We start from the raw sequence: 22076 nt of genomic DNA, 5'->3' as shown, positions 1-22076 counted from the left end.
GAAAAGAGGGTTACAGAGACAAAAATTTGTACTTACTGCCTGTTCCTTGTTATAAATATTGCTTATAATCTGCACCTATGCTGGTAATGATTTGCATATTTTTGATTTTTGTCAAAAATCACTGCTGGTCCTGATTTAAGAAATTTTAATTCTCAAAATATTCCTGAGCAATTACATTCTTGTTCAGAGGTGAAAACAATATCAGTGTTTTTGGTCTTCTATCTCTTTATGAAATTTTAATACCTATAATATGCCAGAGTAATGAAGTTTCTCATTTTGACCGCTTTGGTGGCCTAGTGGTTAGAGCGTCTGCCTCAGATGTTGGAGGTCATGGGTTTGATCTCCGGCTGAGTCATACCAAAGACTTATAAAAATGTTACTAACAGGTGCCTCGCTTGGCGCTCAGCATTAAGAAGTTAGTGTTAGGACTTGTCTGCTTGGTTTCAGGATAATATGACTGGATGGGACATCATGCCACATGCCTGCAGCATGATGCCCCAGTGCTAGACATCACTATAAACTGCCACACTGCAGACATCGTAGTGATATGACTGAAAAATTGTTAAAGCTACGTTAAAAATCCAAATCACACACACACACGCACACATTTTGAAGTTGAAGCAATACCTTAGTATTTGTAAATAATTGCCATGACAGACTTCAGATTTATTTCTTGGTCCATATAGACAAATCGAAAATCAACTGCATTCACTTCTCCTACTAATCAACCTACCTACCTTGTATCCATTAGCTGTAATATCCTTTCTTTCATCTAGGTAGGTGCCGTTGGAGGTGCCATTGGACCTAATCGTTTTCATGGTGGCAGAAATAATTTGAGTTTCCCAATTATGGTATGCTACCTGTGCAAAAGAGCTGAAAAGAGGGTTACAGAGACAAAAATTTGTACTTACTGCCTGTTCCTTGTTATAAATGTTGCTTATAATCTGCACCTATGCTGGTAATGATTTGCATATTTTTGATTTTTGTCAAAAATCACTGCTGGTCCTGATTCAGGAAATTTAAATTCTCAAAATATTCCTGACCAATTTTACATTCTCGCTCTGAAGTGTAAACGATATTAACGCTTTTGGTCTTCTATCTTTATGAAATTATTAATACCTATATTAAAGTTAAAAAGATATCATAGTGTTTGTAAATAATTGCCACAGCAGACTTGAGACATAGTATTAAATGTTATTATTACACTTAACATATAGAGTGTACTTTTCTTCAGCAATTATGATATTTGACTTTGCAGGAAAGTGAGCTTGAATCTTCTTCAAGCCTTGTACCAAGTGGAATTCTTTTGAATCAGAGAGACCAAATTGGTTTTTACTACAGCAGTGAAATGCAGTTCATCGATCTGCATCCGGAAATAGAGGTATCTACTATTTTCTCAGTTTTTATAGCAGTTAAATGTCATTAGAGATTTGATATTACATCTGCGATTTTTCAGAATGGTATAAAATCATTTTTGATATGCAATTTTTAATGGTCTTGTATAATTTTGCGAAAAGGTAACCTTGAATAAATGTACATAATTTACTAAATTGTGAAAAATCAGGATGATTTATAAAGCCAGTATCAATATTAAATACCTTTAGCAATGTTAGGTTCTGTTTGGGGTATAGTAATAAATCAAATTCATGTATAGACATGTAGAAAGAAAATTACATATAATAATTTGGTGTGTGTGTCTATATATATAGATGTAGTGAAACCATTCAAAACTGAAAACCTATGGTACCTCCTTCCCCTCCAATTTGATTTTGAGAAGTTTTTGGTGTATTGAGTTTTTTGCAGATGTGAGAAAAAGTATTTTTCTAATCGCTTAAGTGATGAGATAGAGAGATAGAAGAGAGAGAATGTAATTATGATGGTATCATTTTCTGTGTAAGAGGGCACAAAGTTAAGAAATCTTTGTTTTTCTCAAATATAAATATAATGAATAAATAATTAGCTGAACAATATAAATTCCTTCCAAAAATCACATCCTGTCACATGAATAAATACAGTTGTCACATAGAAGTACAGTCTTCATGACAAGAAACATCTGAGGAACAAAATACTTTTATAACCATGCTAATTTTATTAAAAGTCCATTGGAATTATGAATGATGCCCCACGATATTTAAATACTCTATCAAATTCATAATGTTCACAGCTCAAGAGCTTGGCTTAAAGAAGGCATGGAACATTGTATGTTTTTGTCTACATCTTTCTTTAACTAAAGTGGCTTGTGTTAATTACTCCATTTAGTTATTAATAATTCACTTTAAAAGCTGGTTCTAGTACGGTGCAAAGACTTAAAATTAGCCTATTGTCAGATTAAATCTGCAATGGCACTCTCATGAAGTAATGTTTTAACCATTACAGCTGTAAACGGGGTACCTGGGTACTCGGGTACACACCTGCCATTCACAATTACCTGGGTAATAAAATGAGTCATAGGGTACCCGATACCAATATACAAATTTTCTGCCAGTGCTTGTTAAGGCAATACTAACCTTGTTTTCAAGATGACAATCCTTTTGACTGAGCCTCGAATATGTGTATTTTTTTATGTGCCAGTCAGAGGTCTGACTGTTCCAATAAATAATTGACCTAAATCCCATAGCTTGTTTTCTCTTGTGACAACCCTTTGATTGAGCCGCAAGTGTGGTTCAATGGCAAGTAACAAAGGGTGGTTATTTGATCTTGCCGCACAACTGACATGTATTTATGTGCAGCCTTTAATAGATTTCACAAATTGTATGATCAAAGTGTTGGAAAGCTCAAGCTCAGTCTCAAAATAAGCATCCACATATGACAGTGAGGCCATTGAAAGGGAGTTTGACGATATTGATAATGAATGAAACATGACAATTTACTAAGGATTAAATGGTCATGGTTGGGTACTAATTGATGTGTAAATTTTACCTAATCACTCACAAAGTAAATAAAGTCAGAAGGACTTTGTGAGTGATTAGGTAATATTTTACACATCGATAGATACCCAACCATGATCATTTAATCCTTATAATTCCATATTTCATCCTTTCTATCGTCAAATCAACGTATTCCATCAACAATGAATTCAAATTTAAGTACAGCGTACTTTCCTTTCATTCGCCGCTTCACATCACCCCATAATACACCCCTCCCTCAATAACTCGTGCCCGGATAACTCGCGATCCCGCTTATAACGCAGTGTCTGTCTTGGCTCCCGATTTTTTTCAGAGAAAATGTATTTTAAATATCTTTAAAATATGCTAAACATGAAAAAATTACGATAAGAACTGGTAAATCAAGCATTGATGCATCGCTCGTTTATCATCGAAAATGGTGATTAATGCCCATAAAAATAGAATCCATACTGTGAAATTTGCAAGTTCTAAATAAGATAACATATGTAAGTTTTTTATGATAAATAGTTGTCAGTATACTGTAAATAAACAGTCTGGTGAAATAGCGATCAATGAAAACTTCTGGTGAATGCTAACAGGTGGCAACAGAGAATGAAATAAACACCAGTTAAATGTCTTTCAGTGTGAAAGTCACGTTCTAATCCTTTAATTCAGTTTCAGTGTAAACATTATAATCGCAACATATTCTGTTCTATGAAAACATGAAAAGAGTCAATCGACCGTCACATCGAAACCCGTGAGTACTTCTGTGAGAACCTAATTACATGCCGGCTTTGTTTTGATCAACAACTTGGGGAATTGTTTGTTGCATTAAAAAATCGATTACAAGAGACCTGGGGTGCTGGATTAAGGGTCTTGTTGCTGCCTTTGACGTAAAGCAAAACAGTAACAGAGACAGCGACGATGATAGTGACTTTGAAGGTTTCAGTGAAACTGATGTCATTAATGCCGAGGCTGTTTGGGAGAAATTCGTACAGACTCATGGTCCTGAGATGGGCGTTTCTCTTGATGATATGGAGGGTGGATTTGTGCTGACAATGATTGTCCCACAGCCGAATACATGTCAGATGAAACAATAATTAATTCTATAACGAACAAATTTGCAGCATAAGACGATTCTAACTGGAGTACCACAAGTGTTGAAAGTGATGCAGACGCAGATGTTGCACCACCTCCCCTCCCCCGCACAGGAAGCAATCAAATCTTTATATTGCCATACGGTGGCTAGAGACCCAAAATGTTGACTATGTAAAGCTCATGAAGTTGAGAAATCTGAGGGATTTTGCTCGGCGACAGAGAAACCAAGGAGAAACACACAAAAAATTAACTGATTTTTTTTCAAAAATTGAATTGATATTTGTCAAGCGTGTCACAAATGGCAAGTGTTATCGTGTTCTAATTTACGTTGTTTTAAATTTGTAGAGTCATTAAATTCATGTTGGTAATTATTAACCCTTGTTTTTTTTGTTTTTCATTTTCTACCGCAATAAAATCTTTACATCTATCATTCGATCGACACTGTTTCTCAAAAAGAGTTGATCTTTTGTATATAAAAAACCGTCTAATTTGGATCAAACAATAAAACTAGAATGTATCCAATTCAACATAAAAATTAGTGACATAGTACAAATGTGTGAAGTGGTACACATGTTAAGTGAATGAAAACCACGTGGAATAATGTTTTCGATGATCGCCTCAATATACTGTAATTTATCCTGAAATTAATGTTACTCTATGAGGAAATAATAAACAAAGTACACCGTTATGAAGAGATATTTATTCACAGTTAATCTCAGCACGATTATAAAGTGAGTATTCAACACTATAATCTGCCTAAACCGCCCCCCCCCCCTTCTTTTGCCTTTATGTCGTCGATCACTTTATTGGTTTTGGGCTTATATTATAGGTCCCTCGATAACTCGTGCCTCACTTATAGTGCGGTCGATGTTTTTGGACCCCGATGTGCTCGAGTTATCGAGGGAGTGGTGTACATAACCTGTACAGAATCACAAGAACAGATTGACTACCGTCACAGTTATGTTTATTCAGAAACTTCATACTTTACATCTTAGACAAGGCTGTCCGTGGTTTCAACACGTTAAATTTATTTACAACATTCTTGTTCAATTTTAGTCAGTCCCATCTGCTACGTCAGATGACCATGACATTACGTAATAACAGCTGATACGGATTGAACAAGTGTGCTAGATTAAATTTCCAGTCAAACCTGAAATCATTATTGATTTTATGAATGAACAACATGGACGTACACTGTGACCCCGCTATAACATGGTAGTTGGGAGCCATAAAACCAGACAGCGTTATATACCAAACCGTGTTATATGCAACCAAATCAGTTAGCTGAAGAAAATGTACTCCCCAAAAAATTGTGTGTATGTGTGTGGGGGGTAATAAATGCGGGCTGTAAAATACGTGCTTCGTCGGCAAGTTGCCATTTTAAATTGATGAATATTAAATGAGAAATACACCTGTAGTTAAAACAGAGAAGACATAATATAATAGTTTACTTTATTTAGAGAACAATGAATTGGGATATACGTGAATCCTGTTGATATATAAATGTCTAATGTATAGCATGAATAGAGTATCAACACCGTGTACTCACCTGCGAACCTCATCATATACATTGAATCCACAATACAAGTGAATCCATCGAAAATATGCACACACACAGCTTTAAAATATTTAGTAATTTTGTAACAGGTCATATTAGTCTGAATTCAGTGGAAAAACATAGCACAATCACGTAATGAATAACGAAACACATTTACTTTAAAATATGTTCCTAGTCGGTAAAAGTTAGTTTGTGTTTTAAGCCACCGCTGGTAGCGTTCGTAAGCATAAACTTTTTCCTTACAAAAAGGAAACTTTCACAGCACAGTTAATGTGTTCCAGTGACGTTGGAAAATGCAAAAATCCATCAGATTCCGTCACTTTTATTTAAGTTTGGTACTGACTTCCTTTGAAGAAAAGTTCTTTGCTGTTATTAAAAGATTGTAGTCGGCTTTCTTTGATGAAGGGTGCATGTGCTATTGAAGTCATCACTAAGGGACAGCTTTGGAGAACCAAACGAATGCCCATTTCTTATTGTGGTGGCAACATGAAATAATTGTATTGCATGATTGAGACTGGTATTTTATTCCATTTGCTGAGTACGTTTTCATAACAGTCGGTGCTTCAAAGGTAGTCTGTTTCCTTTGAAATTTCAGCAAACTATTTTATCTGGGTACATTTTTAAAAAGGAATTGGCCGTAGTTTAGACTATTCTAGTTACTGTCCCTCTATGCCTACTGAATAAACCAATAAGTAAGATGTATTTTTTTTTACATTTGTGGTAGCAGCGTGATGCTGCCTTCCACGCATGCATCTGAAAATTAACAAAGGGTCAATGGACGATAGAGACGCAGGTGTTCTGATGACAGGGATTATTACAGAAAATGTGAGTGTACTCAAGGATTTAATTCTGAGTGAAAAGAAGAGGAATTTTACTTACCATCCACTTACAAACATCAGTCTTTGTAAATATATTAATTACTAGCGAGCGGCCGAAAATCCGATGAAAGATAGATTACGAGACAATGCCTCGTCCGGTTGATCTCTGTTACCAGAAATGTCAACAACAAAAAAGCGGATATTTCACAACATACAGAACTCATGCTAGATGTCAAGATAAGCGGATTATGATATAACAATGCACTGTTTAGATGGTTTGTCAGCATGGACAAAGAATTTGTTTATGTAACAATAGATAAATTTCAGTGCATTTTATATCCAATTTGCGGCTTCCTTTCATGGGGCCTCCGAATTTCTGCACTCAATCCAATGGTCGTATGTAAAAGTTTAAACAGCCAACAATGTCGCCAATAAATAAAAAGCCACAAGGTGTGTTTTGCAGCCAGTAAGGAAAAACAATCCAAGTTTGCGACATTGGCGAAGACCTACGCGATCCCAGAATAAACTTTTTATGCTTTTTTTTTCTTCTTACTTTTAAGAAGAAGAAAATACTTTTTCGTGTACGAGAAAAATGCATATAAAATTTCAGGAGCCAAGCCACGATTGTCTTGTATTATTCACACGCGATCTCTTCCCCAAAATGATAAGCAACTTTTTACTTTTTTGTCGTACTTTTTAAGATTTTGTTTTTTGTGCACAAGAAAAATACATGTATAGGAAATTTCGGGAGCCACACCACGACCACGTTATATCTGAATTCACGTTATAACGGAGCGCGCTATAGTGGGGACACACTTTATGAACAAGATGAAGCTTTCCCTTACTAAAATAAAGGTAACAATGAAATAAATTATATACAGGAATAACATTTTATATCATTCTCAACAGCGTTAATACTTCACAAGACTCATTACGTGATCTAATGTGAAATGAAATGTGACTACTGTCACAGTTATGTTTATTCAGAAACTTCATACTTTACATCTTAGGCAATGGCTTCCCATAGTGTCAGCGCGTTTCTTTTTATATATATAAAAAACCCAACATTCTTGTTTAATTTTAGTCAGTCCTATCTGCTACGTCAGATGACATTACATAATAACAACTGATAGGCATAAAACAAGTGTGCTAAATGAAATTTCCAGTCAAACCTTAAATCATTATGGAACTGCTCCGGTGGCCTAGTGGTAGGAGCGTCAGCCTCGGATGCGGGAGGTCGTGGGTTCAATCCCCGGCCAAGTCATACCAAAGACTTACAAAAATGGTACTAACAGCTGCTTCGCTTGGCGCTCAGCATTAAGAGGTTAGTGTTAGGACTGGTCGGCCCAGTGTCAGGATAATGTGACTGGGTGGGACATCATGCTACATGTCTGCGGCATGATGCCCCAGTGCTAGACATCACTGTAAACTGCCACATTGCAGACATCGTAGCGATATGACTGGAAAATTGTTAAAGCTACTTTTAAAAATCCAAATCACATCACAAATCATTATGGATTTTATCAATCAACAACATCGAAATATGAACAAGATGATGTTATCACATACCAAGATAAAGGTAATAGTTAAATAAATTTTATACAGGAATAACATTTTATATCATTTTCAACAGTGTTAATACTTAACAAGACCCACTCAGTTATCTAATGTAAAATTAAATGTGTAGTTGTTAAATGTAGAGTTGCTTTCAAAACCGGCCATATGTTTTGTTTGGTTGCATAGTTGAGTGTTGGAGTGCTGGAAGGAAGTGTTCAAATTTCAGATTGGAGAATTTATCAGTGGTTGCTGACTTTAATCTGAAGTGAAAGGGGGGTTGGTGTTAGGGTCTGATACAGACAGAGCTTGACCACCATTAGCCATATTTTCCAAAACTGAACTAATTAGTTGTTTTGTGGCCTGACATAAACAAAATATTTCTGGTTGCAAACCCAGCATCACTAATAGCTTGAATTGCTGTTGGATGGAGTGAGTGACCAGTATAGCGTTGCACTCCTGCATTCTTGCAGATGTCTGGCATGAATGAGGATAATTGCTTTGACCGGTTCACAAGTATACCATTTGTCAGGGAATTCTGGAGATCTTAGTGATTCTTTACTGCATTGCGTAAATAAGGCCTTTGTTGCTTTGTCACATTTCTGAAGGATTTATTTTACAGATTTCACTGGACAAGTGTTTGTGCCAGTTGCATACAATCTTTTGTCTGATGTGTCTTCAAGCTTCTCATCAACACCATCCACTTTGATGTTTTTTTGGAACTGTTTCATGATTTAGAGTAATCTACTCCATGCCAGATTCATCATTTTAAAATTTTAAGGATATTGTTGTCAGTTGATGGTGAAATTCTATACCGCTGGTCACAAAATGGATAGCCAGCAGTATATTCTGAATCAAAGGGCAACAGGGGTCAAATTTTTGAGTAAACACATTGATTTTTCATAATTCGTCCAGTGAAATTACTTGATAGTGCTGGGTCGGCCTTGAAATACCTGATTTTAAATTCAATTTCAGTTTTGCATTTAACATTGTATTAGCATTTTTGAATTCTTTGTCTTTGACAATGTCAATATCTTTTCCATTGTCCTTCAAGTATCTGTTTATGGCTGCACAAACATTGTTCAAGGAATTCTTGTGATATTCTTGCGCCTGATCGGCTGACATTTCTCTGACACTGGAAGATAAAAATTTGGGTTGGGCCTCAGCGTAGAACCTTCTTAAGTGGCCACTCAGCTCGTCTGGTCTGATTGTGTTGAAGTCAAGTTTGTATCCAATAATTTCAACACATCAAGCTTTAAGTAAACAAAAATATTCATGGCAATACAATTCTTACACTTGGCAAGATCATTTTGAAATACACATAAAGACAACATGTCCTGCAATTTGTTCATATATTGTATATTTATGGTTGGGATTTATGTATGTAATAGGGTGACATTAGTAATTATATCCTTCAACATTTCAAGTCTTTCAAATTTATACAGAAGATTTATTTCTTGAGAAGAAAAATAGTAATGCAAAAAGTTATGTAGTTTCTTTTTCATTGAAATTAATGACTTCACATCCAAAATAATTTAACTTAGCAAAACAATCACTTTATGGATTATTATATATATTTTTCAATGGTGTTAAGACACATTGTTGGAGATATCATCATAACATTGTCATCTCAACAAAGTATGCACTATGTTATTCTATATGTTCAAAGATATTTCATGAGAATAATCTGATTATCTTCTTCTTGTAGTTTTACCATTTAAAAACTTTATTCAGTCTTTGAATAAAGGACTCATAAATATTTGTTTGTATTTTTGTGTGAGTGGTCATATTTGCACCATGCCACCAACACCCACACACGTTTGAAAATAAGCAAAAATTGAAGAATTTTTAAAAAAAAATTTACCATTGAAAATGCCAGTGCCCTACTTTGTGTTTCATTCAGTAGCCTCTGAGTATTGATTTATTTCAATAGCTTTTAAGTCCTCAGATAATTTCTTGAATATTGGTTTATATCCCTCAGTGGCCTCAAAATTGACTGTCCCAGTTCCCACGCTGTTATTGTTGTTGTCATGTATGGCTAGGGTGACAGAGGTCATGGTGTGCTCTGTGAGGGAATTTATCAATCTCTGTTGTTCTGTTTCATTTTCAGTGCTTGTAACATCCATCACAACATCATCAAATCCATCTCCATCTGCTTCAGTCGCTGCTGTTATTTCATTTAACTCCTTGTCATCTAATCGTTAAAAAAGACTCCACAGAAAATTGCAGTGAAAAATCACCGTAATCTGCCATTTTGCTTGACTATGTAGCACACAAACGTTAAATTGTACAGTAAACTATGCATTGCAATCGAAGAATATTGGAAAAAGTATAAAAAGGGTATAATTTATATTTATTTGCTGAATTAAAAATTTAAAAGATGTAACAATTGTTTCACAATAACGTGTCTGCAATGTTTATTTATGTTGCAAACAGTATAAAAACCAAAAGTAGTCCCTGAATTTATCAATTTGTAAAAAATCCCATATCAGTATCACTTGACCATTTACATCCAGTCATATTGCAGAAAATCCGTTTAATTCATAAAAATTGAATTATTAGACGATGATGCAGGATTTCAGAACTTTATCAGACTTTGAGGATGAATTTCATGGACTTTGTAGCAGAAGACATTAGGTAGTGATATATATCAGATACTGTGAATTAAAAAGAATGTGGACTTCAGGTTTGTAGACACTAATACAATTTCCCTTTGATTGGGTACCCAGGTAACTGATTATTAGGATCAATGGATACCCAGAAAGTTTTCTAAAATTTTGACAGCTTTATTAACCATGCATGCCCATTTGACATTTTCTGGGTCTTGGTCTCACAGATTAAACGTAATTAATCTGTTACAATCTGTATTAGAAATTTAGCAGGTAATATATATTTTAATAGCAATACATTACCCATCGCTATTGTGTAGCATTATGCTTTTTAATAGCAATACATTACCCATCGCTATTGTGTAGCATTATGCTTTTTAATAGCAATACATTACCCATCGCTATTGTGTAGCATTATGCTTTTTAATAGCAATACGTTACCCATCGCTATTGTGTAGCATTATGCTTTTTAATAGCAATACATTACCCATCGCTATTGTGTAGCATTATGCTTTTTAATAGCAATACATTACCCATCGCTATTGTGTAGCATTATGCTTTTTAATAGCAATACATTACCCATCGCTATTGTGTAGCATTATGCTTTTTAATAGCAATACATTACCCATCGCTATTGTGTAGCATTATGCTTTTCATAGCAATACATTACCCATCGCTATTGTGTAGCATTATGCTTTTTAATAGCAATACATTACCCATCGCTATTGTGTAGCATTATGCTTTTTCATAGCAATACATTACCCATCGCTATTGTGTAGCATTATGCTTTTTAATAGCAATACATTACCCATCGCTATTGTGTAGCATTATGCTTTTTAATAGCAATACATTACCCATCGCTATTGTGTAGCATTATGCTTTTTCATGTCGAAAAACCACCAACCATTTGATTTGAATTCATCCTCCCACAGAGCAGAACTTGTCAGTATGATGTAATCCAACAGTGAACTTGGCTTATGTGATGTGTAGAACTGTCATCTTTTTCAAGGACACCCTGCTGGTTGCACAATAATATAATGTTGCAGAACCAACATGTACCACATATAGTGGTCTTCATCTGCAGTTTTTCTTTCTATGATATTTCGGTGTTACACTATCCATTCCATAATTAAATATCCATGCCAGTAAAAAAAATTCTTCCTTTAGAATTTTAATTCTTTAAGGGACATAAAATACCTTGTGTGTCCTACCCATTAACGAGTTTGGATTAATTTTTATTTCTAAAATATACATCTTAAGATACATGGGGCATATTTAATAGTGTAATAATAACAGGAACAATGAGAGTCTCTTGTTGGAATTAAGATTATTGTCCTTGTATATTTATAATACCCATACACATGCTCTCACTGTAATTCCTTGTGTAATTTTCATTTGTTTTCCTCAGAAATTTTACAACAGTAAATGCCTTTACTAGCAAAGGAAAAATACATGTAAAATGGGTCGTATATTATTTACCTATTTTATATACAAGGGCGTATATATATATATATATATATATATATATATATATATATATATATAAAGTCGTTATTACTTTTTCAACAGAATATAGTGAGAACAGTTCATGGGTCAGTGAGTGGCCACAAGAACGGCTCTTGGAACACTCACCCAGACAGTATCCATTGTTCAAAGTGTACATAGAGAAACTGTTGTACACATTGTAAGTTATGGACCTTAGAAATCTAGAATCAAGCTGATTCCAGCCATACTTATGCATGGAGCAAGAAACAAATTCATTCCTCCATCTCATCATCAGAATTTTTGACTTTTTACGCAGATTCCTCCCACCCACCCCAGATGCCCGATCATGCCTTATATATGGTATTGGAGTAAAATAGCATAATCAGTTTTGCTGCCTATGCAGACCTGTTCACAAGTATTATCGTGTGTGTGGCAGAGATTCGTCAGCTTAGCAAATATAGAACTTATCGTTATAGAAACGTTAATGCAGCTTAGGAAAAGATGCATAAATTGATGAAATAATAGCCAGGATTGAAGTGAGCGTAGTTTATGAGCCTGGTAAAGTAAAATGCTTAGAACATTTATTGACAGAATTTTAAATTAGACAATTATTTCCCCTTATACACCAGTATGCCTACTGCTAATCAAGGCAACTCGTGTGGGATATATATACCAAGTGATACATGAAAAGCTAACATTCTAGATTTTTATTAGGACTAATCAATGATCACAGCCAGTTGTAATGGCTACATTAATAGTACAGTATCTGAAACTATCTATGCATGAGCTTCATAATCTACAGATACCAAGAGATGCAAGAAAAGCTGACATTCTTGCACATCTGTGAGAGAGCTTCATGCAACAAAATTCCTCCTAAAGCCACGCGGGCAGAAATTGCATGTGTAGTTGAGGACAAACAAAGCTGTTAATGCATCGCAGCCACTATTGATGTTGAGGCAGTCGAGTATGTTTTTCAGTGAGACCAAGTGCCTGTCTGTCAGTTACATAAACATCATGGTGATTTTGAAGATTATCGTGCAATTATCAATGATACACTCTGGCGTCTCCAGAGTTAACGCGGATATTGTTTTTGGTGTACATATGACTATGCCACTAAGTCATCAGATTCATAGTGGTCCACTTATAGTCTTGAACCATAAAGACGTTGAAGGTACTAAAATGAAATCAACAAAGGCATTGAAAATATTCTTGAGACATAGGAAAAATAAACCAATGCAGGTTCCAGATGGACTCTTGACAGATGTGAAAAAGTTGAACTTCATTTATCCCAAAACATACTATTCCTCTGTTCGAGTTACATGTAAGCAACAAAGTATGTTTGGCCATAGTTGGTAATAAATGTTGAAAATAATGACTGTTTTAAATGAGCACTAATGTCCACGTTACATCCCACAAATGACAACACTGACCAGCTGTGGAAATACCAGTAATATCTGAACGAACTCAATTTTGGTGACAGAATTTCCAATGGAGGTTAGTCAGAAAGCTTAAATAATTTAAACCCAGTATAGCTGTTAATGTGTTTGCTTGGTACAACGGTCTTTTATTCACTTGCACTATCCCCACATGTACAGGGCAAACATTTGAAAGCGCAGACCCAGATGGATGGATATGCTGTTTATGAGTGATCTGAATGCTTCAGAGTCACAGTATTATTATGCATCAATAACAATCTTTCCTGGCTGCTTCACTGTCATAGCAAGTATAAGGAGAAAATGTTTCTATGTCAACATTACCTGCATTTATTCACCAAACAACAGCTGTTTGATGACCATGACTTTTACTGTGGTGGAATCAGTGAAAAGTTTAGCGTGAGATAATGCCAGAACTCAGTAATAACATTCTAAAATTAACTGCAGTGCAATGGAAGATGAAAGTTCCATGTGTTATTTACACAGACTTTGAATGTTTGAACATTCCTGTCAAACTATAGGTTTCAAGGCTAACCCAGAGGTTCAGTCAAAGAAAATTCAAGTTGCTAAACAAGTCTCATTTGGGTTTTACTACACTGTAGTCAGATGTGATGGAGCAGCTGAGCCACCAGTATCGTCTTCACCAGGATTTGGTTGAGGTGTTTCATAAATAGCTTGAGGTTACTATGAAATGGATCCAGCAACAGCTCACCTTGCCCCCAGACATGATTATGACTAATGATAGTATCACCAAGTTTACTAGTAACAGACACTCATTGCTCAATCAGTGATGGTGATTTCTTCTCCATCGATAAAAAAGTTCAGCGTTACTCTAACATTACTGGCATGTGTAGAAGAGATTCACACAATCCATGCAATCTGTAGCTGAATTTATCCAAACAAAACACCAATTCCTGTTGTGTTTCATAACCTTTGCCAGTATGATGTCCACTTGATAATGGAAGCAGTGGGACTTGCATCAAATGCACCATGTAAAACACACCCACTCTTTGTAAAGGGTGAGGGTTGACTGGCGGATTGTACTTTCTTTCAAGGTGTCCGCTTTATTCAGTTCTCGTTATCTAGGAGATGATTACCCTTGGTATTATTGCCCCGATCAAGTAAACTTATAGGTAGAATAAATAGAGATCTAAGCAGATATATAGAACTGAACGACTCGAGCCCCCGTACATAGAAAATCAAAATTGAATCAATTACGTAAACAATGGTGATAGCACAATACGTTAGGAAGATACGCTTCTTTTGGAATAAATTTTTCACCAAATTTCAAAACACAAATATATTTATAAAAATAGCTGATCTGTCTTACTGATAGAATTAGTACATCATACAATCGAATGAACAATCGAAGTCGTTGCCTTGTACAACTGCATAACCTTCTTATCTCTGGTACTCCAATTTCACTGTAGCTGTTCTCTCTCGTTTCGCCTTTCCTTTTCCTTCCTTTACCTTTTTCTCTCCAACCTTCCTACTGTTTCGCCTCCCTTCGGCCCTCAAATTTTGTTGGGTAGGTGGATATGTAAGCATGAAGATACACATATACTTGGATACGTCAGTGCGTAGGTACATCTGAGGATACTTCTGGGAATATGTCTGAAGAGCTATTTTCCCCTTTGAAAACAAACAGAGAACAACCTAAATTTTCTGTCGTTTATTCTACTGGGAATAGAACATTACTCCCCTCTTGTTATCAGATCTTACTATCAGTAATAAACAGATACCCAAGGCTATTTAATAGGGTCAAGCCTAGCAGACCAAAACAAACCTAGTTTCATAAGATTAATGTACTTCCTAATGGCTATTAACTAAAGTAATACAGGAAAATTCTTAGAACCTAATTCCTATAAAACAAGACGACTAATTCAAACAATTGGACAACCTTACATAAGAAGATTATTGTACGAATATATATATATATATATATATATATATATATATATATATATATATATAAACTCAACACAGTTACACTTATATCAAGAGAATTGATCTACGAATTTAAAAAACTAAATTCATGCACATATTATCAAATAATTCAAGCAAAATATTATATTGGTATCAACGAATCTGATGAATTTGATGAAAATACCTTTTTTTGCTTTCAAGCATTTTCGTTTATACCGCCAAAATTGTGTCCGTCGACCTTCCAGATATCCGGTCCCTTGGACAAATGTTTTACGAGAGAATTTCTTCCGAATTGACTCTCGGAGTCCCCTGTACCTTTACTCTTGCAGCAAAGCTTAGACTAATTAGATTTTTCGATGGGGGAATATTTACAGCTAGGAAATTTTGTGTGGGAAACACGCTTCTATTTAGCGTAACCAGTCAGGATGAAATATATTTACCGCCCTTTTATCTAGGCACCAAAATTGGGTCAACTTGACTTTCCAAGTTTTCGGCTAACGGTTTCTGGAAATTTTCCAAGTTTGACAGTGCCACTATGAAATCGAAATTAGCCGTGTCCCTAATAGTCCGTCTTGCAGTTAAGTAAACGAATGCTTAATTTAAAAATCTCTACAACTACGACCAGACATTTGGAATCACTGCAGTATAGCGATTTAACAAGCACCTGTCCCCATAAATCTAATTACATGTAATTGTTCTCTGGCCCAAACTAATGTGCTTTCCATAGATCGACAGAAATTTGCCCCATCACACACCAATAAGCATCATTCCCAACATGATTAAACAATATATGACGTTTTGGTTGGGTCTGCTTCTGTTCATCAAGTCATTGCAGTTTTTAAACTTCTCCTTGGATAAACTTGTGAGGAACCTTGCAGAGAATGCCAATGATCATTTTAAGATTGCTCGTCAATATGTTGGTGTTTTATTGAAGCATTTAATTACAAATTCAGTTTTCCGCATGGACCAGAACATAATAAAGAATAAAGGTTCGCTTTACTGTTTCATAAAGTCAAATATCCATATGAGTATATGGGTTCTTTCAAAGCATACATTTAATGAAACTAATTTGCCACCTTCAGAACATTTTTATTTAATACTGACGTGTGAAAATCTAGGTACTAGATTACATGCATGCAATAAAGACATAGACAGCATTCATTGTCAAAACCTCGGTGCCTATCATGACTTGCACCTGCAAACAGATGTGCTTCTGCTCTCGGATGTCTTTGAGGCATTTTGAAATACAGCCATGCATGAATACAATCTTGATCCTACATTATTTCTCATCACTGGGAATGGTCTGGGATTCACTGCTGTCAAAGACAAAAGTAGAACTGGAACTGCTCACTGATATTGATCAGCATCTCTTTATTGAATGTGGTATTCATGGCAGCGAATATATCAATGTCCAACCACTGCTATGCTTGAGCTAACAACACAAACGTAGATGTATATAACCCCATTGTCCCAAACAGTTATATCATGTACATGGTCACCAATAACTTAAATGATTGGGTGATGATACTGCCTATGCCTGTTGGATGGTTTCAGGAGATTGATTCAACAGCTGTGGATATACAAAAACAGATATGTGGGTACGATTATAGCAGTGACATTGGGTACTTTTATGAAGTTGACTTGGAGTATCCAGAAAATATCCACCACTTTAACAATGATGCTCCACTACCACCAGAAGCAATCATTATATCAAAATCACTTACTTCTCCTTATCAGTGTCATATCATTGAAGAGTTTTGTCATCCCTGTACAGAATGCACTAAGCTTGTTCCAAGCATGAGAACTAAGAGCAACTATGCAGCACATATGCATAATTTACAGTTATATCTGCGATTGGGTATGTGCATGCAACCAATCAATCGGGTGATTAAGTTTTTCAAAGTGACTGGGTGACTCCATGTATCGAGATAATAATAATAATAATGATACTACTACTACTACTACTACTTATAATAATAATAATAAAGACTTCATTTAGAAAAGGTAACTCAATTAGTAACAGAACTAATCTACCTTGAGGCCTTCGATCTGTTATGTACAATATATACAGTATATACAACATGATGTGAAGAATCTGGCTTGACACTAAATAATTAAGTGATTTTAAAAGTCAAAGTATCAAGCCAGGAACACATGCACAGGCATCTGTGAATACACAAACATATATAAAATATAAAATATCATCCTGCATTGAACAATTCAGCTGTGAAAATGATACAAAATTACAGAAAAGCAGGTGGTATTTATTGTACTAGAACTGTTCAGTTGTCTAAAGATTTCATTCATTTGAGACATTAATTATGAAAACAAGAAATGTTGTTCCATACCAGTGAACCAGTATATTGAAACCTTTTTTTTTTATAGAATTCCTTCTTTGGCCTTGGTATGATGTAATTTTTACTTCTTATGGACCTTAAATTTGGAGTACCGTCAGCATCTCTTTGGTGAAAGATATTGCTTAGATAGACAGGAATGGCTTTTCTGAAATCTTTATACATCAATTTGGCCTTTCTAAGAAATATTCTTTCATGTATTGTTAAAACCTTTATATTATTTATTGCATCCTGAAAATTGTTTATACATTGATCTAGAATTAAATGGCAAGCCCTCTTTTGGAGTCTTAAAAGTATTGTTATGTTTGAGTTAGAGGTATTACCCCAAATTACTTTACAATAGTCCACATATGGCTGAATATAACTTTTATAAAAGATGACCCTATGCTGAAGAGGAATGTTTATTTTGATCTTTCTCAGTAGCCAAAGATAAGAATTAACCATTTTTGAAACGTGTTTAATGTGAATAGACCAAGTAAGATTGTTATCTATGAATACACTAAGAATTTTATCTTGAGAGGTCATATTAAGGCTCACAATGTCAAATAGAACCTGGAGTTTGTCGCTATCTAGCTTTGCTCACTTTTGTTGCGTTGTAACTAGTAGGGCTTTCGTTTTTTCTGTATTTATGATCGTACTGTTTTCCTTGCACCATACTTGAAGTCTGTTGAGAGCATCTTGTAAGTTATTTTCAAGTACTGGTTTGGTTTTACCCATCTCAGACAGTGTAGTATCATCTGCATAGAGGTCAGTGGAAGAAATTTAAGTTCCAGTCTTAAGAGGTAAGTCGTTGATAAGTAGAATGAATAACAGAGGTCCAAGGATAGAGTCCTGTGGTACTCCACAATTAATATTTTTACTTTGAGATAGTTGACCATTTAAAGATACTTTTTGCACTCAATCGGTTAAGCAAGAAGTAAACCAGTTTAGGGAGTTTTCACTGCATTGATATATTTTTAGTTTTTCAAGCAAAATTGTATGGTCTACAAGATCAAAAGCTTTATGAAAATCAACCATAATAGTTCCTACCATTTCTCCTTGATCTAATGCTTTCAGCCATTTATCAATCAAAGATACAAGTGCAGTTTCACAGGAGTGATTCTGTCGAAAGCCAGACTGATTATCATAAGATCATAAGTGCTCAAATAGTTGAGAAAAGAATCGTGTACATGTTTTTCTAGTAATTTAGAGAGACAAGGAAGGATAGAGATGGGTCTGTAGTTATTTACATCATCTTTTGTTCCTGCTTTATGCAATGGTCTAACTTTGGCAGTTTTCCATGTTTGTGGAAATTTATTAGACTCTACAGTTGCAGGTGCAACTACTTTTAGTAGCCTTGGTCCAATCGTATCAAGTCCTGTAGCTTTACAGTCATCCATTTTTTAAAATATATTTCAACACAAATTCTAGACTCATTTCAGGAATTTCAAACTTTATATTGTTCGGTAGTTTTTTAGCACAAAAATATTTGAGTTCCAGATTTTAGTTTTTCAGCAATTTGAACGAAAAAGTCATTAAAAATATTTGAAATGTCCGTTGGATTATCAGTATAAATGCCCTCATGATTGAGGGATGAAATTTCAGTTTTACTATTACATTTCCCTGCACCAAACTCTGTAAACACGTTCCAGATAGCTTTCGGGTTATTTTGGTTTTCATCCAGCACTTTTTTGTAGTGCTGAATATGGATTTGAGCACAGTAGCCATGAGTGAGTTTGAGGAATATTTCTTTAAACTTGTGAAGAATGTTATGTTTGAAAACACAATGGAGAACCTCCATAAATATATCTTTGTCAACCATGTCTGTGATAGAGAACAAGACAAACTTTGGATGCATGATGGTGGACTGATAGCAATCCACAGCAAGAAAGCCAATCAAAAAAATCATTTGCTGTTTAATAACACCAATAGAGGTTGTTGGCAAGTTCAAGGATAACATGGGCAAGCAAACTAAAGACTATTTGGGACTGTGTCAACATGTATTTGATCGTGGTTGCACTGCAGAGTGGCAAGAACATCAGAAAGGTGAAAGGAGCTGCAAATACTCTCAAACACAACATTTATGTAGAATGTTTGAATGAGTGACACAAATTCATGCATACAGCAAATCAGATCCAGTCAAATAAACATCTCATGGATGCATTCCATTGCACTAAGGTGTGTTTGTCCCTGCTTGACACCAAGTGATATATATATATATATATATATATATATATATATATATATATATATATATATATTGACCTGTCCAACGCTTACCAACATCTTACGTTTTCTTAACAGCATAGCAATGGCTCTAAGAAGATCTTTGCCCAGACTGATTTGTAACAGTCATGGCCATTTTATCAGTTCCAGTGTGTAAATACGTTTAAGCTCATCTGTGACAATCCCTGAATCTTTATGTCAACTGCTCAGCTTCTTTGTATATTCTGTCAGCATCTGCAATGGTTAACATGTGCTTGTATGTCCATCATCATATTTAGTCGTGTAGAAGCAAACGATCAGCCTGATAAACTACATTGGGCATTCTCACATTAATTCATCCACAGGAAATCTGCCACAGCAGTTGTTTAGTTAACCATGCTTAAGCAATCCCATGGGTGACTTTTGCCCTGATTACTGTTACTAACATTTTAATGGCTGCTTCACCCTTCCAATACTCGTGAATACTGTAGTATATATCTGGTAATTCTTTCTCCAGTTGCAGGATTGATTGATTTCAAGTCATGGATGAGAGCCACATCTGCACATGGATGTGAACTGACATAATGGCTTATAGGTAATATCGGTAACATTCATCATCAACGTAGTTTAGAGGTACTTACCCAGACTTTGGATGGTTGTTAAAATCAAGTCTTAATATTCAGCTGTGTACCATGCCCACAGTATATTGTATCCAAGGGATGTGCTTTCCACTAAGTTATTTGCTGCACAGAGTTCTGGGTACACTTGCTAACACAGCAGTGGCATCACTACTGGAGACTTTCTTTTAGAACCTGCACATCTGTGGTCATTAGACCCAGAAATGCAGCTGCTTTGCTGACTGCCTACAAACATGAACTTCTTTGCTTCTCACCAAGCTCAAGGTTTTACAGCTCGATCATTATGGGTTTGAACCCTTGTTGGATTTGCAGTACGAGTTTTCATGTGGTTTGGTACATAATATGAAGGCATGATTTGTGTTATGTGCTCAGCGACATTCAGTACGGCATCATGAAAGAAAAAGCTTTGCATTTGCCTTCATTGACTTTTCTGCAAAGACAAAGCCCATACCTGTCCAAGCACAGAGACATGTTCCCAAACACAGTTCATGTGTTAATCTTTGGCCAAGTATTGCTGAATCTGATTTTGAGATGGCTAATATGGGATCTAGGTACGTAATTGCGCCTTAATGTGATGTATTCATGGATTGTATGTTAGTACTTCAGTTGTCATCAAGAAGTAAATTATCCACCATTCATTTCTTTTGAACAGTCGATGTCCTATCACTGATGACCTAGATATGAGTGTGGATAGTCTTGTATATGAAGAATTGATGCACGAAACACTAAGACATCCCTGCAAGTAGATTTTCTGAAGGCCAACAAAACATGGACATGATCTGTGTAACACCTTGATAGACACATGTGCCAAGTAATCCAGTACAACTGTAACATGTAGATGATATTTCATGGCATTGACTTGCATTGACTTGCAAGCATTCACTGAACTTGGTATGCCACCGACTACTGGTGTAATACGTTTCATAATATGTTTGTGTATGTCACCCAGGATCCACGTAGTTTCCTCAGTGTTGACATAACTGATAGACTGAAGATCAGTCTTGGCACTGCCTCCCGAAAAATGTATTACATGGGTCTGTCGGACACAGCAAAATTAACAACCACGACAAAGATATAAAATGTCCAGACCTGCTAGTGATATATCAGAGTTCATGGAGTGATGCCATAAATCAGTTTGTGAACAATAATAAATGATTTGTGTTGTTACAACCAGTTGCAAACATATCAAAGATATGTTGCAGTCAGAAAAACAAAGGAAGACCTTACCAATTGTTAAGACAACCAAGTGCACCAAGAATATTAAGAAAGCCATGAAGGCAACCACAGAGATTACTGGGCGCATGCCAGGCACAATTGAAATGTCAAGAATATCTAGATACAGTCAGAGAAGACATTGAGGAAATGCGCAAGCAAGTTGGTGTCATTGCAAAACATAATCAGGTAATTGATAGAAGTGTCACAGAGACAATTAGGAATCTTTTATCAAAATGATATGTTGATATTTACAGATATGTGGTCTCAGTGCAATGAAAGCAGATTTAATGGAGTTTTTCAGCCAGTTTTTATAGATGTT

General features: G+C 35.5%; 1 protein-coding gene across 3 annotated transcripts in view; it reads left to right on the top strand.

Moving 5' to 3' along the window:
* Positions 1 to 22076, top strand: part of LOC149799177 (baculoviral IAP repeat-containing protein 7-B-like) — a 78102-nt gene that overhangs the window by 19666 nt on the left and 36360 nt on the right. For 2 of the 3 annotated variants that reach the window (XM_089958395.1, XM_089958394.1), the window contains 2 exons: positions 777 to 851; positions 1259 to 1381. In XM_089958395.1, coding sequence (XP_089814521.1) covers positions 777 to 851; positions 1259 to 1381 — 198 coding nt within the window. The remainder of the gene's footprint in view (positions 1 to 776; positions 852 to 1258; positions 1382 to 22076) is intronic. The other variant, XM_089958396.1, reaches the window with a different exon arrangement.

The sequence above is a fragment of the Sinohyriopsis cumingii genome, chromosome 5 (genome assembly GCF_028554795.1).
Source record: "Sinohyriopsis cumingii isolate HCF-2022 chromosome 5, ASM2855479v2, whole genome shotgun sequence".
NCBI lineage: Eukaryota > Metazoa > Mollusca > Bivalvia > Unionida > Unionidae > Sinohyriopsis > Sinohyriopsis cumingii.
This window is presented reverse-complemented; position numbering and strand designations above follow the sequence as displayed.